This window comes from Rhinatrema bivittatum, chromosome 1 (assembly GCF_901001135.1).
Source record: "Rhinatrema bivittatum chromosome 1, aRhiBiv1.1, whole genome shotgun sequence".
Classification (NCBI taxonomy): domain Eukaryota; kingdom Metazoa; phylum Chordata; class Amphibia; order Gymnophiona; family Rhinatrematidae; genus Rhinatrema; species Rhinatrema bivittatum.
In genome coordinates, this window is record NC_042615.1 from 568908664 (window position 1) to 568931684 (window position 23021).

Sequence of the window (23021 nt, forward strand, 5' to 3'; positions counted from 1 at the left end):
AGATGAGCATTGAACCCTGGAAGACATTCCGGCCAATGGCATCCAGGAATTTCTGCTCCTTAACTAGGAGGAAGGAAGAATGGGGTTTTGAGCATCTTGCCCTCTTTTGGGCAGATTCTACAACCACAGATTGGTGATCAAGCTGAGGTTTCTGGAACCCTGGGGCTGACTGTACCAAGTAAGTGGTATCTGCCTTTCGGTTGACTGGGGCTATGGAACCAGGGTGTTCCCAATTCTTTTTGAGAAGATCCAAAAGAACCTGGTGAATAGGGATGGAAGTTATTTCCTTGGGAGCATCCAGGAATTGTAACAGCTCCATCATTTGGTGCCTATCATCTTGCTCAGTCTATAATTGGAAGGGAACAGATTCAGACATTTCCTTCACAAAGTTTATGAAGGATAAGTCCTCTGGAGGAGAACGCTTCCTACTTTCAGTAGGGGAAGGTGGCATGGTAAATCATGGGTGTCTTGAGATGAATAGTCAGTCCAGGTGTCATAGGGATCAGCACCTGCCCCTCTAGGAACCTGAGAAAGACGGGATGATGGTATTCCTGGAGGTCCTGGTCTAGGCTCTGAAGGCATCAAGGGAAGTACTGGAGGCACAGATGAAGGCATCGAGGTCATCGATGGATGGATTGATGGCGCCGATGGGTGCATTGGCATCGATGATTGAGGCATCGGCAGGACTCTCAATGGAGGAATGCGGAAGTGTTTCTCCTCCCAATGACAGGGTAAGCGGGGAAGCCACTGGAACCATCAGTGACTCAGGATCCATCGGTGGAAAAGCGGCTATGAGCGCTTCCATCTTCAAGAGCAGCGGTGCCAAAACTGCCAGCATGGGATCGATGGTCGGTTCCTTGACCGGCACCGATTTTGGCGCCGGGAGACCTTGAAGTCTGTGCATCGCCTTATCGATGGCCTCCTGAACCATCCGATTCAGTTCTTCACGGAGACCTGGAGCAAGCAGCCCCAGCTCCGTAAGGGAAGGAGGAGGTAGAGGCATAGCCGGAGGGACCACCGTTAAAGGCGGAGTTGCAGCTCCAGATACCCGAGCGGGTGAGGGTTGCCTCGGTGACTTGGTTGCAGAAAGGGCTGATGCCTTTTCTGGACGGGGTTTCTTCGATGGAAGCTCAGATTTTCCTTCATCGATGGTCCGAGACTTCCGGTGTCGATGCCAATGTTTCTCTCTACGATCCCCTCGATCCTGAGGGGGAGTAGAGGTAGTCGAAGGCTGAGAAGTTGTTGACGCCGGACAGTCTCCGGCTGGTGGCCGATATTGGCACAAAGTGGACGGTGCCGGTTCAGATGACGTCGATGCAATAGATGGCGTTTGAGTTTGAGAACGGAAGAGAAAATCTATTTTCCCCATTCTCGCCTTGCGACATTTGGTGTCATTAAGGCACATTTGGTGCAAGTCAGGACATCATGCTTGCACCCGAGACACATAACACAGACTTTATGCGGGTCTGTTATGGACATTGTGCGAGTACAGTCCGGGCACCGACGGAACCCCGACACCATGGCCTTTGAAAAATTTAGTCACGGTGCGGTCGACGGCCAGTAGGCCACGAGGGCCAAACTCAACGGGAATCAACCGAAAACGGGTAAAAAACTTACCGGAGTACCGCGGAGTCAAAATTTCGAAAGAGGGACCCCTGTGGGGAATGAAAGTTTTTAGTAATTCCGTGAGGAAAACTCCTGTCAGGAATCTCTGTGGAACTCCTTAACCCGCGTGGCTACTGCTGTGCGGAAAAAAGAAGACTGAAGGGGGACCCCTACTGGCTGCAGGTTTAGTGCCATGCTGGGCATGCCCAGTAGGTGCCAGTCAAAGGTGACAAAAGTGTTCCGTGATTGGGTTCCATCCTGTGATGTCACCCATATGTGAGGGCTACCATCCTGCTTGTCCTGTGAGAATAAAAGTTATTGGGAGGGCAATTTTCTCATTTCTGTGCATAAAATGCTGTTTCACCCCTAGGAGTCCATTTGCAAATAACCCTGTTACATGTGAACCTAATTAACCATGCAAAGTGTCCTGAACCTGAGAAAGGACAACAGAAAGACTGGAATTTCTGCAATGTGCAAGTTTGTCTCTGGCTGTGTGTGTTTGTATGATGGGGTGAGGGGTGGAAGGGAGGTGCTTGTAATATGTGCCAGAGTTTAGCTCAGGCTGAGTATGTGGGTGATTGTATGTGAGTGAGGCTTCCGTGGGGGGGTGTATGTGGAGGGGGACAGGTGCAGGTATATGTCACTAGGGTACTGGCTTTTGCATCCTACGCCGAGGCTTGGCTGCATAGGTGCGAGTCTATATGCAAGCAGAAGAAACAGGCAATTAAAAAATAAAGGCGACATGGAGGACATGAAAAAGAGGAAAGTCGGGAGGAGCATTACAATAAACAGAACAAAAGTCTGAAAATAAAGGAGATTCCATAGTATGCCAAATAAACTGTGACACTGGACAAGCCACTCTGTGGGCAGAGCTTTCAACAGCCCGCAAGGTGTGGAAAGTACATGGACTATTTTATCCCATGTACACTGCGCCAGTTCTCAAACAGAAACAGCCCGCCTTCTTTGCTTTTGAAAACGAGCCACTGCAAGTGCGCAGCATGAAGAGTCTGCATGCTTTGTGCCTGCTGTGTGTGCAAGTGGCCCCAGTGGCGGGGTGGGGGCTGGGGTCAGCAAAATCGCTCCTACACGTGCTCTCTTCCTTCCCTGCCCTAAACATGCTCACAAGAACACATCCTTTCAGAGGACTGTATCCAAAGCCAATTTCACATATAAACCCTGGCTTCATGCACAAAAATGGGTACTATAAAAACGCCCGGGGCTCAGTGCGCATGAAGTACACTTGTAACATGGTTGTGCACGTATTTTTACACACGCCTGCAGAGGCATTCTAGAAGCTGGAAATTACGTGCATCCTTTTTGATTTTAGAAAGCATGTGCGGAAGCTAACCCATGCAAGTAATGTCCTCCCAAGAGATGCTGTAATTTTACATGAGATCATGTGTGTGTGTACTGAGCCAATTACCAGAGCACTTTCAAAATGAACTTATCTTCAAAAGATTGCTTTGAAAATGCTGGCTAAAGTCTGTCTGTAGAAGCTAAATGCAGACTTTACCCGCAGAGTTATAAAATGTTACCCTCTTTATTGGCTAAAAGTATGTTCATTGTGGCAGCTGTGCATTCTTTTAGTGGCATTTGAGGGAGTGGGGTGGGAGGGGGGGGGGCGCAATATTCAGACAGGCCACTTTACCCTTTGAAAATTGTCCTTCTCCTAAATATAAATTATTACTGTTTGTTCCTAACCATCACCAGTACAGCATGAAACACATTAGTGCCATTATAAACACAGCTGAATGAGATCAAGCACTGGCATGATGCAACTAGCCCAAATCATGACCAGGGCAATGACACCCCCATCACCTCAGTTCTCCTCCCACCATTCATCCCTTGTTCCTCTCTCCTTCTCCCTTCCTTGCGCTCCTCTTTCGATTCCTTCCTTCCCCATCCCTTACTGCCCTCAGATCTAATCCTCCCCACCTCTCTGATCCCCAACTCTTTTCTCTCCTGTTCTCTCTCTCTCCCTCCCTCCCACTCTCTTACACACAGGTCTGGGTGCTGGACCCGCTCATAGCCCACCCACTCCCCAATGGCATCACATAACCCCCCCCCTCCCGGCAGTGAATCCCTCTCTCGTTTCCCCTCACCCTTCCCATGCGGATATCCTAACATTTCCCCACAAGCTGATAGCCTCATACTATGAACGTCTTCTGATCCCCTTTCATCCCCTCACCAACCTGGCCACATCCTTGCCCTCTACTGCCCCGGGCCAGTTGTAGTTTGAACCACCTGGGATATCAGACTTCTCTATGGTGTCCCAGGCAATTCAAACAGTAAATCCAGTCCTGGACAGTAAAGAAAGATGTGCCATTCTCTTACTGTCAGCCTGTGAGGGGGGAAAATTGGGATCGGTGTGGTGGAGAGACAGAGAGGATTAGCACGGGTCTAGAATGGGTAGATGTGAATCGGTTATTTACTCTTTCGGATAGTAGAAAGACTAGGGGGCACTCCATGAAGTTAGCATGGGGCACATTTAAAACTAATCGGAGAAAGTTCTTTTTTATTCAACGCACAATTAAACTCTGGAATTTGTTGCCAGAGGATGTGGTTAGTGCAGTTAGTATAGCTGTGTTTAAAAAAGGATTGGATAAGTTCTTGGAGGAGAAGTCTATTACCTGCTATTAAGTTCACTTAGAGAATAGCCACTGCCATTAGCAATGGTTACATGGAATAGACTTAGTTTTTGGGTACTTGCCAGATTCTCATGGCCTGGATTGGCCACTGTTGGAAACAGGATGCTGGGCTTGATGGACCCTTGGTCTGACCCAGCATGACAATTTCTTATGTTCTTATGGAGTGGGGGAGGGAAAAAAGATAGGATGGTCAGAAGGAGAGTGAGAGCGCCCTTATCCCTCTTGTACACTCTCACCTGTCCACTCCTGACTGGCTTACTTTTCCTGTGGCCATGTTTATGCTTGCTGGTTTGCTGTGATTCTGAGGAAAATAGCAAAATCTGTAGCAAGGGCCAGATTTTATGACCCTTACCCACAACATTACAGGAAATCATAGGCTGTGTTTTATGGCATTATGCTCCATTCCTCCAGCTCCTTAGATGGTGCTAGATAGTCAAAGTCACCTTGGCTTTGCTACATGGAACCTTGGATCAATCTAGGCCCACACTGCAGCACTGGCAGAGGCTTCCAGCCAAAGGGGAAACAAACCAAAACAGAATTTTATTAGCATATATTAAAAACACCAATCCATGGCTATGCAGAACTCACCTAGAGGTTGGCTGAGTAGAGCCATCACAAGTGATGGATGATTATGTGGAAAGTAGGTCTTCAGTGGCAGCTTATGCTAAAACAAACAAAAAGTCACTTTAATTGAAAATACTGCTTTCCAAAAAGTTCTGTCCAGCTCTACCTAGCATTGCCTGTGTTGCGTCAGGAGTTGCTCTCTCATTCTCTTCTAAATAGTGAACTATTCTAAACCAGCTTCATTCCCTGCACTAACCAAATCTGTAACAACCTGTAATCTTCTTTCGAGAGTAATTTCAGCACATCAGAGGGAGGTGCAATAGGTGTGTCTAATAGTTGGCTCTCCCTTCAAGGTCCATTTTTGTATAACACTCAGGTCCTCCATGGGCTGAGAACAGCAGGTGTCTAACAGGAAATTTCAGGTTCTGATCTGACTTCTCTATAGGAAAAACTGAGGCACAGCAAGGAAAACAAGACTGCAAGGACATTCAGTTTAAGAAAAAAACAATTGTACTATAAACAACTGAACTATGCTTATCTTGCAATCTTTCCTTTGATCATGCAGGCATTTCTTTAAGACCCAAGTAAAATGCTGTTGGAGTCCAAAACAAAGCCGTTTATCTCTACAATAAATGTCTCTTTAAGAACATGTTCATTTGGATCATGAAAAACCTTACTCTTGTACAGCATCAAAGGAGACTGAAGAGTGTTGAGTTTTCTTGCAGACTTTTCCTAGCCATGTATTGGTTTTCACAAACTGACCACCACAGAAAAGATAGTTCAACTATCAGTTTCCCCTCATATATATTTGAGTTTGACATTTGATAATTGTGACCTGTTATGCTGCTTTGCCCCTCTCATTATGCCATGGTTTGTCCATGGCATAATGAGAGGGGGCAAGGCATCATAACATCATTTCCATCATATGTCTGGATCCTACCAACACTGCTGTACAAGAAATATCAAGTTTCCATGAACTCTCCAAGCACCACTTAAAAGCACCACTGGAAAACTATAAACTAAACCATTAAAACTCTTACTTCTGTTGAGCTGTAACAATTTAAACTGTAATAACTTCAGACCAGCCTCGAGTACTTTACAAAATAAACAATGAGAAATTATGCAATACGGAGCTGTTTCTCCACCTCATGCTATTTGAAGACGCTCTTCACTAGGAACCTCTTCGATAGATAACTCTATTGTACAAAATCTAATCTTTCAATAAATCTGTTCTTGGCAGACACAAGATTAGATGTACCAAGGGCCTTTTTCTGACATCATCATCTGTGTTTTTAAGGGCAGCAAGTTAAGAGTTTCAGTACATCCCAATATCAGTTTTGAGTGGGTATAATGAAAATTATTTATCGAGAGCCTGATTCATACAAGTTGCTTTACATTGGAAGGTAGCGAATAGTGGGAGATACTTGTGTTTTTTTTGCTAAATTTTACCTGTTGCTGAAACAGATATTTGGCCTGAAAAATAAAACATTTGCCACTGCTTTGATAAAGATTTTGGTGCCACATAAGGGTAGGGGGCACCACTACACACACTCCATTGATGCCCTCAAATCCACCATAGACCTTTCTTCCAGGACTGATTTATGTTCACTTGCACTGACTCTGAAATCCTCCTGCCTCGAGGCACAAGAATATCTGCCATGCAGCTCTAATCATTTCTATGGGTGCCTTTTAAAATATTTCCATTTTCTACGATCCATAAAATTTGATTCTCCACCAACTCCTAAAGTGAATAAAAAGGCTTTGGTCACTTAGCAAAGGTGAGAATGATCAGTCATGCCACTCCCAGAATGTTTTACCATTTCTTATTTGAGTCAAAGAAAGGCCATAAACTATTGCAAGTCTTGATTTTGGTTGAATTGAGCCTTTAACAAACCAATTTTCTATTTCTTTCTTTTTTTTTTTTTTATAATTCTGTATTTGAATGCACTAATTTTATGGGTTAAACAATGTATTCTATTTATCAAGTAGAGATAACCTTATGACAGCATCTCTCAACCTTCTCCTGAAGGTTTTCAGGATAGCTGTAATGAAAATGCATGGGATAGATTTGCAAATGCAAATGTAACCCTACATAGGGTCACTAAGGTGGTTTCGGGAGGGTTCCTGCTCTCCAAAGTTCAGTAAAAGGTCAGAGAGCTTTGTGCCTGTAGAGATCTACAAAATGTAAGATCTATCTTGTTTAGGAGAGGTTGACGGAGGGATTAGATAAGATGGGGCTCCCGAGGCCCAGTCGGGGCAGGAGCCCGCCCGCTTCCGTTTTAGCGAGCCGTGCAGAGAAGGCGCAGCAAAAATTCAATTTGAAAAGAAAAAAGGAAACAACTAAAAAATCAAAAGGAAGCGACCCAGAATCTCACGCGGTGAGTGTTGCCACGCCCCCGACAGGCACCCGGCCTATCAGAAGGAGCCATCGGGGACTTTAAATTTTAAGAACTTCCCAGTGTCGCGCGCCTGGGCGTCGCGCGCCCGAAGGAGCGCGACCTAAGGGGCTTGCCCCTTAGTGCGCCCCTTTGTGAGCCTCTGGTGAGGTTATGGTGAGACTCTAATAGTAACTCCTACCATCACTACTCAGCCTTGCCACACTATCCAAATCCAATCATACCTGTACTAGTCAGACAAGCTTCCAGCGCTCATCCCTCCACACCAGCAATCATCCAGCGCTCATCCCTCCACACCAGCAATCATCCATCTCATCCAGCGCTCATCCCTCCACACCAGCAATCATCCAGCGCTCATCCCTCCACACCAGCAATCATCCAGCTCATCCAGCGCCCATCCCTCCAAATCATCGGTTGTTCATCAATCTCATCAATCCTCTTCACCGAAATCACAAATCAATCTCGCTAAAAACCAGCTCTCCAGCTTTCCAGTGACTATAAGCTTCAATGCCTATTGGTCTCCCAATTCCAATTTTCCATCAAAGGTCCATGTTCACAAGAAATCCTTCAGTGATTTCACGTCCACCTACCTATAAATCACTCATTCCCATCATGATTTCCCCCCTTACACAGACGCTAGGCCTAGCTCTTTTCTCTCTGATTTTATTCAACGCCCAATCTCTTACCAAAAAAACACTAATACTCAATGACCTTCTACTGGACACAAATCCAGACCTCTGCGCAATAACGGAAACATGGCTTAAAAATACGGATACCGCACTCATAAACCAACTTCCAACTGAAACCCATGATTTCTTCTCTATCCCCAGACAGAAAAAAAGGGGAGGGGGTATTCTTCTTGCAGCCAAAAAAGAGCTGAGACTTACACAATTCCCAATATACTCTCCTACAAAAATCGAAGCCGGCTTTTTCAAATCAGACCTTCTGCAAATCATCCTAGTTTACGCCCCAACGGGGCTTCTGGATTCTGATGCCTCCCCCATTCTAGAATTAATAGCGACCAACCTAAACCTTGAGTCTCCAGCCATTATATTGGGAGATTTTAACTTACATGTTGACAATCCCTCTCCCTCTACAAACTGTGAAACTTTCCTAAACGCCATGACCGCCATGGGATTCAAGCAGATAATCAACAATCCCACCCACAGAGCAGGACACACTCTGGATCTCATTTTTGTAAACTCAGGCATCTCACACTCAGCACCACCCATATGCAAATCAGTCCCCTGGTCAGACCACGTTTTAATCTCCACCACATTTTCGCTGGCACAATCAAGCAACAAACTCAATCCTCAACCTCAATTTACTTACAGAAATCTTTGTTCATCCGATGAACTTCACGAACACCTTGTCCTAGAACTCCCTCATATAGACATCGCTACTCCCAACTCAGCTCTCCACTCCTGGTCCAACATCACATTATCGGCAGCAAATAAACTCTGCCCACTGGCAACAAAAAAACCGAAACGGAATGCCCCCAAAAAACAACCCTGGTTTAACGAAGAACTCCAAAAACTCAAACATTCCCTTCGACAAAAAGAAAGTAAATGGCGTAAAGCACCATCACCGACCTCCCTCTCAGCTTACAAACTCGCCCTTCACATTTACAAGAGCACTACATTAAAAACAAAAAAGGACTACTACGCTCACAAGATCCATCACCTCATCTTTGATTCAAAAGCCCTTTTTACTTACGTCTCGAACTTAACTCAAGTCAACCCACCAGACATTCCACTCAACCAAGCGCACGAAAAAGCAGAGGAGTTGGCCATCTTCTTCAGTAACAAAATTTCAAATCTACAATCACAGCTGAAACCGAATACCCTAGCTCCAATCAGCACATACCTCCATCACTGCAAAAATATTTCTATACAAGCCTTCGAACCCATTGCAACATCAGAGACCAAATCAGTATTGAAGAGAATGAAACCCTCATCTCACCCATTTGACCATATCCCTTCCAAACTACTGCTGCTAATTCCAGATACCATCTCCAAAACCTTGACTGACATTATCAATTGTTCCTTAGCCCAATGAATCTATCCAGACGACCTGAAAATTGCTTCTATCAAACCTCTATTAAAAAAACCTAATTTAAATCCCAAAGATCCCTCCAACTTTCGCCCAATCTCCAACCTCCCTTTTATAGCTAAGGTAATGGAAAAATTAGTCAACACCAGATTATCAGAATACCTTGAAGACAACAATATATTATTCCCCACTCAATATGGCTTCCGAAAATCCTTAAGTACAGAATCACTTCTCATATCCCTGACAGATTACCTAATCATGGGCCTTGATAAAGGTCATGCCTACCTGCTGATACTCCTCGACCTATCGGCCGCCTTTGATACTGTAAATCACTCCCTTCTCCTAAATCAACTAGCGAACATCGGAATAACAGGCTTTGCACTTGCCTGGTTCAAATCATTCCTGGGAAACAGAGGATACAAAGTCAAAATACATAACAAAGAATCACAGTTTTATCCTTCCACACTAGGAGTCCCACAGGGCTCCTCTCTTTCCCCCACGCTCTTTAACATTTACCTCCTCCCCCTATGTCAACTCTTAACCAATCTGAACCTCAAATACTTTCTATACGCAGATGACGTCCAGATTGTCATCCCCATCAAAGAATCTCTCACAAATACTATTAAAATCTGGGAAAACTGCCTTCAAAAAATTGACAACCTCCTCTCCAGTCTAAATCTAATCCTAAACTCATCAAAAACCGAACTACTCATAATTTCCCCCGAAAACAGTAACTTCGCCTCAAATTCACCAACCGGCTTTCAAACAGCACAAGTAAGAGACCTAGGGGCAATCATTGATAATCGGCTAAATCTAAAATCTTTTATAAATCAAACCACTAAGGACTGCTTTCATAAACTGCACGTCTTAAAAAGAATTAAACCACTTTTCCACTTCCACGACTACAGAACAATCCTGCAATCAATAATCTTCTCTAAGCTAGATTATTGCAATTCCGTTCTATTAGGTCTACCGTCTTCCCACACTAAACCCCTCCAGATGCTTCAGAACACGGCGGCCAGAATTTTGACAAACACAAGAAGAAGAGACCACATATCCCCGATTCTCAAAGACTTACATTGGCTACCAGTTCACTATAGAATCTTATATAAGTCCATTACCACCATCTACAAAGCTTTCCATCAACTCTCTCCACTTAACCTCCAAATCCCATTTAAAAAACATACCTCCGACAGACCAATCAGAGAATCCTATAGAGATTCACTACAAGCTCCTCCTGCCAAAACCTTTCACCATAAGACTCTCAGAGACAGGGCATTCTCCTCAGCAGGACCTACTCTGTGGAACTCCATCCCACCAGAACTGAGACAGGAACCCTGCCTTCCAACATTTAGAAAAAGACTTAAAACTTGGCTATTTAAACAAGCCTTCCCAGATCCTAACTAAATGATAGCAATTTTATAAGAGATAGTAATTTATACAAAAAACTTCACAGTATAATGTATATAATGTAAATAATGTAATCCTTACAGTTCTGCTCTCCTATTCTTATCTCTCCTCCAAGTTTAAGACCCTTGTTGTAATGTAACTTTTGATCTCCTTGCACTTGTTTATGTTCCGTTCTTTGTTCTCACCCCTTGTTGCATGTAAACCGGCATGATGTGGTTTCTAACCATGAATGCCGGTATAGAAAAAACGCAAATAAATAAAAAATAAATGTCATCATCTAAAGTTGAGTAATAGTGTAGTTAGGGTTGGGTAATAGCAGGGGGAGCATTCCCCAATATGGGATGGGTTTTGAGAGAAGACACAGCAGAGTTGCTTACCTGTAATAGGTGTTCTCACAGGACAGCAGGATGTTAGTCATCACATGGGTGACATCACCAGGATGGAGCCCTCACGGAACACTTTGGCAAAGTTTCTAGAACTTTGACTTGGCACACTGAGCATGCCCAGCATGCCACCTAACCCTGATTCCCGCAGGGATCCCCCTTCAGTCTCGTTTATAGTAAAAGTAGGAGCAAAAAAATAAAAGAAGAAATCATAAGCGAACCCAACTTTGCGGGGTGGCGGGCGGGTTTCATGAGGACTAACATCCTGCTGTCCTGTGAGAACACCTGTTACAGGTAAGCAACTCTGCTTTCTCACAGGACAAGAAGGATGGTAGTCCTCACATATGGGTGAGTAGCGAGCTGAGGATGCCTGAGTAAATGTACCAAAAACACCCAAAGGCATGCAACAGGCACAACAACAGGGGTGGGTTTTGGGTAGGAGGGCATCCTGACATTCCAGTGGGTCGCTGGCAGGAAGTTGGGTATTAAGCTGAGAATAAATTACACAGAACAGACTGGCCAAAAATGGAATCTTGTTTGCCAGCCTTGTCCAGGCAATAGTGAGCCGCAAAGGTATGGAAAGAACTCCATGTCGCAGCTTTGCAGATGTCAGCAAGGGGCACCACAGAGGTGCGCCACTGAGGTTGCCATGACTCTTATACAGTGCGCTTTCTCGCGCTGGTAACAGAAGGAGATACAGTCCACTAGCCAGGAGGATAAGGTCTGCTTGCCCACCAGAACTCCTAATTTAGTTTTATCAAAGGAGTTAAACAGCTGGGTGGACTTTCTATGGGCTGCAGTGCATTCCAAATAAAAGGCTAACGCACGTTTGCAGTCCAAGGAAGGACCCAAAAAGCAGAAAGGAAGGCGATCTATAAAAGCCGTCAGGATGAACAAAAAGAGATAGATGCCTGTAGTCTTATACAAATCCTTTATTGAAGTGGCGAAACTCGGCCAGAGTCGGGCTACCTTGTGTCTCCACTTCAATAAAGGATTTGTATAAGACTACAGGCATCTATTTCTTTTTGTTCATCCTGCAGTCCAAGGAATGCAGCGCTCGCTCACCTGGATGCCAGTGGGGTTTTGGAAAGAAAGTAGGTAGTATAATGGATTGATTTAAATGAAATTCAGATACTACCTTTGGTAAAAATTTAGGGTGAGTGTGAAGTACCACTCTGTCATGGAGAAATTTTGTGTAAGGTGGGTATGTTACTAGCGCTTGTAGCTCACTAACCCTGCGAGTGGACATTATGGCTAGGAGAGAAAGCATTTTCCACATAAGATAACGTAGCTCGCAGGAGTGTAGAGGCTCAAACGGAGGTTTCATGAGCCATGCTAATATAACATTGAGATCCCAAGCAGGGGCCAGAGGACACAGTGGGGGCTTTAAATGCAGTAAACCCCTCATGAAGCGTGCTATTAGGGGTTGTGTTGATATTGAGACCTCCCCCACGCCTTTATGGTATGTGGCTAAGGCGCCGACATGCACTCTGATGGAGGAAGATTGTAGACCAGCCTTCGACAGGTACCAGAGGTAGTCTAGGAACTTCGAAGTGGGGTAGGTAAAAGCTTCAATGTCCTTCGACGTGCACCATAAGGAAAACCTTTTCCATTTGGAGAGATAAGATTTCCTTGTGGAAGGCTTCCGTGAAGCTACGAGAACTTGGGATACAGTGTCCGAGAGGTTTAGAGGCTGTAGAACTAGCCTTTCAACATCCATGCCGTCAGTGACAGGGCCTGGAGGTTCGGATGACGGAGCTGTCTGTTGTTCTGAGTTATCAGAGATAGATCCACTCCCAGGCGAACATAAGGATGGACTGAGAGGTCGTGAAGGATGGGAAACCAAACCTACCACGGCCAGTAAGGGGCTATGAGAATCATTAAGCCCTTGTTCTGATGTAACTTCACGAGAGTCTTGCAGATGAGTGGAAGTGGAGGGTATGCATATAGGAGGCCTTGGGGCCAAGAGAGGGCGAAAGCATCCCTTGGTGGTGTCTTGAAACTGCGATGTAGGGAGCAGTAATTGTCCACTTTGCGGTTGTGACATGATGCAAAGAGATCTATGTGTGGATAGCCCCACCGTTGGAAGATTCCCTCTGCCACAGTGGGATTTAGGGACCATTCGTGGGGATGAAAGGTCCGACTCAACTTGTCCTCAAGCACATTGTCCACGCCTGCCAGGTAGGTCGCTCTGAGAAACATGGAGTGGGAGAGAGACCAGGACCATATCTGTGCTGCTTCTTCACACAGCAGGAATAAGTCCATTCCACCCTGCTTGTTGATGTACCACATCGCTACCTGGTTGACTGTTTGGATCAGGACTGTCTTGTTGGTAAGGCAATCCAGAAAAGCCACTAGGGCATATCTTATGGCCCAGAGCTCTAGAAAATGTATCTGATGTTGTTACTCTTGTGCAGACCAGGTTCCCTGAGTTTGCAGGTTGTTGACATGGGCTCTCCAACTGAGGGTGGAAGCATCTGTCGTTAATATCACCTGAGGAACTGGAGATTGAAAAGGTATTCCTTTGAGAAGATTGGACTCTTGACTCCACCATGCTAATGAGAGATGAAGTTGCCTGGTGACATGGAGAATGTTGGACATTGGATGATGAGCCTGGGACCATTGGGACCTTAGGGTCCACTGGGTTATCCTCATGGCCAGGCGAGCCATAGGCATTATATGAACTGAGGACGCCATGTGACCCAACAAGATGAGGAATCGGCAAGCCATTGTGAAGCAATGAGTTAACATTTGAATCGCAAGGGCAGCTAAAGCGTGGGAACGATCTCTTGGGAGAAATGCTCTTGCCTGAACGGTGTCCAAGTCCACTCCAATGAAGGACAGGATCTGCGATGGAACGAGATCGGATTTTTGGTAGTTCACTAGAAATCCCAGTGACAGTAGTAGCTGCAGGGTTAGATGGACGGATCGTAGTACCTCCTTCTCTGACGGGGCCCTTAGCAACCAGTCATCTAGGTAGGGGTAGACATGGATGCTCTGTTGGCAAAAGTACACTGCTACTACTGCCAGGCATTTCATGAAGACATGAGGTGCCAATGCTAGGCCGAATGGCAATACTCAATACTGGAACTGTCTGCGTCTGACCAGGAAATGGAGGTATCGTCGATGAGATGGTGTTATTGATATATGCGTGTATGCATCCTGTAGGTCTAGAGAGCAAAGCCAATCTCCCTTCTGAAGAAGAGGGAGGAGGGATCCCAAGGTTACCATCCTGAACATTTCCTTTTGAAGATGTTTGTTTAAGGCATGTAGATCCAAATTTGGATGAATGCCTCCTGATTTTTTTTGGTATTAGGAAATACCGAGAATAGAATCCTTTTCCCCATTGTAGAAGGGAGTACTGATTCTAGAGTGGTGAGTGGTTGGATAGACTCCACCGCAGCCGTGGAGGGGAGTCCGATGGCACTGAAAGGAAGTTGAGATGGTAACCTTGAGACACCACTGAAAGGACCCACTGATCCGCTTGTGTCATTTCACCGCCAGACGGCCGCCTACTGGCAGAGACGGTAGTGGAGGTTGACGATTGCTCTCTAGCCGGGAGTCAAAACCCTGACGTGGGGCCAGGCTGTGAAGCTGGCTGGGTCTTTTGAGGTCTGGACTGGCGAGACTGACCTTTCTGGTACGGTATGGCTGGGCGACTGCAAGATGGGAGAGGATAGTACCTACGAGCCTTATAAGTTGTCTTCTTAGGCTCCCTTCGAAACGGCTGTTTTGAAGTGGAGGGAAAATCAGAGGGCACAGACGAGAGTTGGCATGTCGTCTCATGGTGGTCCTTGAGCTGTGTGACAGTCTACTGAATCTTGTCCCCGAAAATATTATCACCAGTACAGAGGAGATCTGCCAATCGCTCTTGAACTTCAGGCCATAAATCTGAGGATTTGAGCCATGCCCATCTTCTGGCACTTATACCAGCTGCAGCCACTCTAGAAGATGAATCGAAGATATCATACGCTGCACAGACCTTGTGCTTTCCAGCATCCAGAACGTTTTTGAGGATGGCATTGAGTTGTTCTTGGAATTCATCTGGCAAGGAGTCCGAGAAGTCCTGGAGAAGCTTGAAAATATTCCTCATGTACTGCGTCATGTAAAGCTGGTAAGCAGCGACACGAGAAATGAGCATGGATACATGCAATACCCTGCATCCCAGGGTATCCAGAAACCTCTGCTCCTTTCCAGGAGGTGTGGAAGAATGAGGCCTAGGTCTTCTTGCCTTTTTCTGGGCAGATTCCACCACTACAGAATGGTGAGACAACTGGATCTTCTGAAAACCAGCAGCAGATTGAACTAAGTAGGTGGCATCGGTCTTGCGATTAACTAGGGGCACCGTACCTGGATATTCCCAGTTACATTGGAGAAGATCTAAGAGGACTTCATGCACAAGTATAGACATCATCTCCTTGGGGGTGTCTACAAACTGGAGAACTTTTTTGTGTCTGGAATCCTCTTCAGTCTGAAGCTTAAAAGGAATGGCCTCGGACATTTCCTTAATAAAGCTAATGAATGACAAATCCTCTGGGGGAGAACGTCTTCTCTCTTCAGGAGGAGATGGCTCAGAAGGAATATCATCAGAACCCTGGGAATCCGAGGTATATTCAGACCAGGGCTGATATGGCTGGTCTCCTGATTCAGGCGGGCCTCCTGAAGGGAGGAAAAGGCCTATCCCCGATGGATCCGGTCTTAGCCTCGAAGGAATCTGAGGTGGCACCGATGGCATCAAAGGAGGAACAGAGAGAGGCTGATGCGGCACCGAAGAAGGGATGGGCACCGGTGATCTCAGTGGAAGCGTCAGTGGAGGAACTCCTGAAGGCCCTGGGACAGGCACCGGCATAGGTGTTTCCTCATCCTCCGATGAAAGAAGGATCGTGTCGGTGGATAGACCGGTGTCTTTGAGGGCACCTTTGGAAGCGCTACGATGAGCGTGTCTAACCTGTCCAGGAGTGGAGCCAGCACCGTGGGCATCGGGTCGGTGACAGGAACCAGAGTTGGTGCTGGTGCCGATGGAGGCGGGAGTCCTTGCAGTGTCTGGATGACTGCCTCTTGAACCATGCAGTCTGGATGACTGCCTCTTGAACCATGCAGTTCAATTCCTCACGGAAGGCTGGTGCTTGGAGGACCAGGTCCGGAGTTGGAGGCTGCACTGTCATCGCCGGAGGGTCCACCGGTGAAAGTGGAATCTCGGCTCTCGGCCCTACTGGAGGTGGGGAACGCCTCGGTGACCCTTGCTTGGAGGAGGATGGTGGCTCATCCGTGCGGGTCCTTTTCTTCGGTGGCTCCACCGATGCAGATGTCGATGCCTTAGTTGGATCGGCAGATGAAGCCTTCGGTGTTGATGCTGATGTTTTTCTCGGTGCTCGGGCTGATCCGGCACCGAGGACGTTGAGGAGGATTTCTTCGGCAGAGAACTAGGCGGACAGGAATCGCCAGAGGCCGGTCGGTGCCAAGGTGTCGACGAGACGCCGATGATTTGGAAGGGGTAGGCTGCTTAGTTTGGAACAAAAACTCCATTTTTTCTAAGCGACCCTTGCAGCCCTTGGGCGTCATTTGGGCGCAATTGGTACAGGTCGCGACATCATGGGTAACCCCCTAAGCACAGGACACATACTTGATGCGGGTCCGTAATGGACACAGTCCGCAGTCGGGGCACTGTCTAAAACCCATCACCATAGAGTTTGAAAAAAATTTAACCACAATGCGGTCGGTGTCCATCAGGCCTAAAAAGGGGAACCACCGGTAATCAACAGCAAAAACGAGGTAAAGCCTTACCTTACGTCTGTGGGTATCGATAGTCGAAAGGGGGACCCCGGATGGGGTGAATTTTGAAACATTTTTTGAAAAAATTCCTTGAGGAAAGCTGTGAGAACTCCTCAAACCGCGTGGCTACTGCTGCATGGAAAAAAAGAGACTGATGGGGGACCCCCTGCTGGATGCAGGGTTAGGTGGCATGCTGGGCATGCTCAGTGTGCCAAGTCAAAGTTCTAGAAACTTTGACAAAGTGTTCCGTGAGGGCTCCATCCTGGTGATGTCACCCATATGTGAGGACTACCATCCTGCTTGTCCTGTGAGAAAAAAAGTGTTTCCACAGGCACTGCACTGGAGATTTGAGTGGAGAAGATAGACAGAGTAGTGACAGTCCAAGCTGATTACCCAACAGAACAGGGTGGTGTGGTGGAAGACTTGGCTGCTCAAGATCACTGGGAGCCAGCCAGAAGGAACCCTAGAGTTCAGTGGTGTTCGTACTTACTGGGGAAGCTAAGGTGAAGACATTAAAATGATTTTTTCTGGTTGAGAAGATGCTACTCCAAAGACCTTGGGGGTAATGACTGTTATTGCGTTTCCTTGTTCTAAGAAGATTTCTATTGTAAGATTCTGAACTGGTTTTGTTGTTTACTACTTGGACTGAACCAGAGATTACTTTTCTGTTCCTGATATTGAAGATTCTGTTTAGAATTTGGGAAATAAATTATTTTCTCTTTTTGGAACCAATTTTCAATGTGGAGATTTTTTTTTTTTTTTGTAAGTTTCCCCTTGGGCCTCCCAGAAGATTTCTGGTTCCCTCCTCCTGGCAATCCCTGGAGGACTCAGATTGATCCCAGAGCTACAACAGTGTCTCTCATCACCCGTGCAGCATCTGGAGGTGACACTGAGTTAAGGGGGGGGGGGTTTACACAAATCTCTCTCATGCATATTCATTGTGGCAATCCTGAAAACCCGACTAGCTGGGTGTGCCTCTCCAGGAGCAAACTGGGAAACACCACCTAATGACAATTTTCAAAGTCATTTATTTGAGTAAATAGTGATGTACATAGGCAAACTGGCTGTCTGAAAACTTAATGTGGCTGTTTCGATATAGGTTAAAGTACATGCATTCCACAACGCGTTCACTATTTGCTATATTTAGGGGCTGAGTTTTTGCTGGGGGAGAAAAAGCATGCTTTTACGAATCTACAAGCATGATTTTCCATGAATAAGGTACCAGTACAGAAAGCATGTGCAATGTCAGAGGTAAGAAGTACATGGAGGCTTTGTCCCAACGTAGACAGTTTGAAAATTGCTCTCTATGGGCTTGATTTTCAAAGTGACTTAGAACACACGAGCCCTTGGCTTTATGTGTATAAATGGCATTTTGAAAATCAAACAGGGGCCAATACACGTATGAGTAGGCATGCAACCCGATTTGGCGCATACTTTGTGTGCGCACCGAGGAGAAGCATTCCGGAAGTTGGAGTTAGGGCAAAGTTGCGATTTACATAATTTTTTTTTATTTTAAAAAATACACTCGTAAATTATCCCGTACAACTTAAGCTTGCTTGGAGCAGGCAAAACTTTGTGCAAGGAAATTTTTTGTGCATACTCAACTGATTACCTGAGGATTTTCAAAGCTAACTTATGTGCAGACTGTTAGAAAATCATCTTCTATATGTGTGGAAAAATGCATACTTACATGCATGAAATGGCCCATTCATGAAAAGAAATGAGCCTACAAGAGCTAGGGAGAAAAGATGGGATGGCAGTGAAGCAAGGCAGAAGGGGGATCTATGATATGCCTATAATTTAACATGTTATAGAAAAAAAAGAACCATGTTCCTCTCCTTTTGATGCTAGATCTCAACACTTGGGAAGTTAAGTGATCAGTCAGATGACAAAGACCATTTAGGGTCTCCTATAAGATTAAACTTCCTGGATCAGTGAGTTGATTAGTACACCACAACATTGTTTGAAAGAAGCCAGTTATTTATAGAACTTGCTTTTATTTATCCTCCACAACCTCAGTGAACCAACTGTTTAAGAATCAATTACATTTGCTCACTAGTGATATTGTTAATTAATATTTCAGTTATATGGGAATACTAACAGCGTTTTGCCTAACAATTGAATTGTGGGGACACAAAGAAAAACATCACTTTCCAATCCTAAGATGTCCCCCTGTGCAAAATTCATTGCTTATCTGTTGCCTGTGCTGAGGTTGCCCCAATAGAAATATTGGTCTCGCTTTCTTGACTATTTATTAAGCAGGTTTCTGTAATGTAAAAGAACAATACAATGTTCACATTTCCCATACAAGGGAACACAGCAACCAGCAGAACAGGAAAGAAAGCAACCTGCAATTGGTGCTCTCCGTGTACAGCACCAGAAGGAACAGATTACCTTATTGGGGGATCGGGAATCCACTTGTGGGCCGGTGGGACAGTCTTCTGGGCTGTGGTGGTGCTGACTAGAGCAACATGAGAAGCAAAGCACTCCGAGCCTGCCCCTTTGGTGCAGGAGTTCATGGGACAGCAGCATTGAAATCGCCACCATCCCACGAGTCCTGTATCTTTAAAGGGGCAGACTTGGAGGGATACACCACCGCAGTTTGCTGACATTAGCATCCAGTGCATACCTTGAGCTGCAGTGGATGGTGTAGCTTGTAGTTCCATAAATAATTAGCAAGATAGATTTTGATTTCCCCTCTTAATTCTTGGGGAGAGCAAGGTACTTCCAGATGACCTGGACTGGCAAAGTTGGATGTTGATCTCAATGGACCATTGATCTAACCTTGCATAGATTTTTCTATGTTCTTATGTGGAAGTTGGAGTCTACTTTTGAAAAAAAAATGTTGGAGGTGTGTGCAAATCTATTCCATCATGGAAGAATTTTGTGTATGATGGTTAAGTCACTGACTCTTCTAGTGGATGTAACAGCCACTAGAAGAATTAACAAGTATTTATGGGCTCAGAAGGTTCTCTCGTTGAATGTGTGAGTACCATGTTGAGATCCCTGGAAAGTGCAGGTGGTTTTATAGGCGCCTTTAGTTGGAGTAGGCCTTTTGTAAAGCAACTTAAGCATTGAATAAAACTGGTTTTCCGTCAACTAGTTCATGGTAAATGCCAAATGCACTAAGATGTCTGAATTTGTTTTCATACCAGAATCAGAAAGATGAAGATAATCAAATACTTGTTGAGGAGAACAAGAGAAGGAAACTATGCCTTTGCCTACTCAAACAGTAAAGATCTTTCACTTGAATTTGTAAGAGGATCTGGTGGAAGATTTTCTAGATGCAAATAGCACATGACAAACAGTGTCTGAACATTCTAATGAAAACATCAACTTCCTTTCAACATCCATGCTGCTAGAGCAAAGGAGTTGATGTTTGGATGGATTCAGGAACCTTGATTCTGAGATACAAGGGTTGGGCGAGGTTCTAGTTGAACTGGTCTGATTATGGACAAGTGAACGAGAAGATGAAATCGTACTTGTTTGGGCCAGAACAAAGCTCTAAGGTTCATAGTTTCACATTGTTTTCTGAGCTTCACTAGGATTTCTGTTATGAGTGGTAATGGAGGGTAGGCATGGAGAAGACCTTTTGTCCAGTGAATTGTCAAGACATCTGATGCTAGATTGTGTTGAGAGTCCCTCCTGGAACAAAAAGTTTGTACCTTGTTATTCAAACTGGTGGCAAGCAAATCTATCGCCAGAGATCACCAGCGGAGAAAGAGGTTTACTACTTGCTGGTCTAGAGATCACTCATAAGGGTATAGGAACTCGGCTGATGGGTTACATGGTGTCTGTAGTTCATTGTCCCTATGGCCAGGTTCCATGGGAAATAATCTCAATGGACACTGAAATTCCAGGGAAATCAGTGTTGCCAAAACCTACTAAACAAGATATAAGTAACAAACGGGCCGATACAGTAAAAGTCACGGGAGAGTGGGCGAGCGCACAGGCCACTCTCCTGTGTGCGCAATTTAGTATTGCAAATGAGGGCCCGCGGTAGAAGAGGCGCTAGCGTGTCCCTAGTGCCTCTTTTTTGACAGGAGTGGCGGCTGTCAGCGAGTTTGATAGCTGACGCTCAATTTTGACGGCGACTATTCTCAAACCCGCTGACAGCCACGGATTCGGAAACCGGATGCCGGCAAAATTGAGCGTCTGGTTTTCAACCCGCGAGCCGATTTAAATTATTTTTTTTTTAAATTTGTAATTATTTTTAACTTTTGGGACCTCCGACTTAATATCGCCATGATATTAAGTCGGAGGGTGAACAGAAAAGCAGTTTTTACTGCTTTTCTATGCACTTTCCCGGTGCCGGCAGAAATTAACACCTACCTTTGAGTAGGCGCTAATTTCTGAAAGCAAAATGTGCGGCTTGGCTGCACATTTTACTTATTGAATCGCGCAGGAATAACTAATAGGGCCATCAACATACATTTGCATGTTGCGGGCGCTATTAGTTTCGGGGGGTTGGCCGTGCGTTTTCGACATGCTATTTCCCCTTACTGAATAAAGGGTAAAGCTAGCACGTCAAAAACGCGCGTCCAAATGCAGGTTAACAGTGCGCTCTGCTGGAGCGCACTGTACTGTATCAGCCTGAAAGGCATTTAAAAATTCCCTATATTGGTGGCTAACAAGGGAAAGTTTAAACAACAGATTCATCATTCTGTATAGCTCCACATCATGTTATCCTAAATATGGATGCATCTCTTCTTGGTGCAGAAGCACACAGCCAAGGCCTTCAGTTTGAGTGCATAGTCCTCACAGTATACCAAATAGCACATTAACCTCCTTGAGCTATTAACAATTTGCCATGCTTTCACTATGTTCTAACACCTAATGTCTAGCAATATTATTTTAGTGTAAACTGACAATCAGAATACTATACTTTACTGCAACAAACAAGGGAGAATGGGTTCTTTTCCATGATATAAGGAAACCATCCAGATATGGACATGGGCAATAGCTGATGAACCCATTCTCCAAAACCTGGATGGTTTCCTTATATCATGGAAAAGAACCCATTCTCCCTTGTTTGTTGAAGTAAAGTATGGCAATCTGATTGTCAGTTTTTCACTAAAATAATACTGCTATAACTTTGCATAACAAAATCTTGTTTACTGGATATTGGAACAAAATCAGGAATGGAAGCCAACAATTCTATTTGAAATGAACAATCAGAGAAAAGTGGGACAATGAAAGAGTGAAGTGAATTTTTGCCTACAGAATATTTCAGCCATTCACAAGTTTGTGACTTTTTGCATGTGCGTATTTGTAAACTTGCAAAAATAGGAACCAGTCACTGTGGGCGGGGGGCGGAGGGGGGGGGGACGACAAATGTTGTAAGGTGGCCCCATACTATATAGAAAGAAAGATGACAATGGTCCACTCTCCCACTTACTGTCAGATCCAGCCCTATAACAATACTATAAGCTTTAATTAATGACCTTTGACAGACTGATTTAAAGCAAGATAAAAAGAATGCTATGTTTAAATAAAGCACAACCTAGTTTTGCAATATTTTTTTCTCTTACATTAACATACATATAGGCTCCTTAAAACAATCCACCCCTTTCCCGCCCCCAATTCAACTAACCTTCCTGTTATCCTCCTGGTGTGCTTGAACAAAACACTGTGTAAACACCTGGATAATGGTCAATACCTTTGAACTTCCATCTGTTTCCAGAAGTGCATTCCTGAACACAGAAAAGTTTAAGTGTGACAAGTTGGATTATCAAGCTGCCAATCAAACTACTATTAACTGAAGGGGAAGAAAAAGACATTGCATTCTTCAATACTGTAGCCTCTAGCTATATCTGACCTTATAGAGGTATTGTGCCAGCGTGGAAGCTGAAGAAACAAATATTCTCATTTTACAGAAAGATATACTATTTCACCATCCATAAATGGACTGGGGAACAAATAATTTGTTGTTTGTAAATAGGGTTTGTTCTAGCAGAACTTGACTTCAATAACAATCACTTAACGAAGGGTGAGAAGAGAGAGAGGCAAGGAAGAAGAAAGGGGTAAAGAAGGGATGAGAGAAGATTTAAGACGAGAGAGAAAGGGGGCACAAAAAAACAGAAAGAACAGAAGAAGACAAGGAAATGATGAACACATGAGAAGGAATGGAGATAGAAAACTATAGGGATGTATTCATCAAATTGTGCTAACCTGCATGAACACGTGTTATT

The 23021-nt window shown here is 44.9% G+C and overlaps 1 protein-coding gene across 4 annotated transcripts in view; it reads right to left on the reverse strand.

Moving 5' to 3' along the window:
* Positions 1-23021, reverse strand: part of FANCC (FA complementation group C) — a 566530-nt gene that overhangs the window by 83230 nt on the left and 460279 nt on the right. For all 4 annotated transcript variants that reach the window (XM_029617560.1, XM_029617551.1, XM_029617542.1 and 1 more), the window contains 2 exons: positions 22424-22523; positions 4842-4917 (listed from right to left, as the gene is read on the reverse strand). In XM_029617560.1, coding sequence (XP_029473420.1) covers positions 4842-4917; positions 22424-22523 — 176 coding nt within the window. The remainder of the gene's footprint in view (positions 1-4841; positions 4918-22423; positions 22524-23021) is intronic.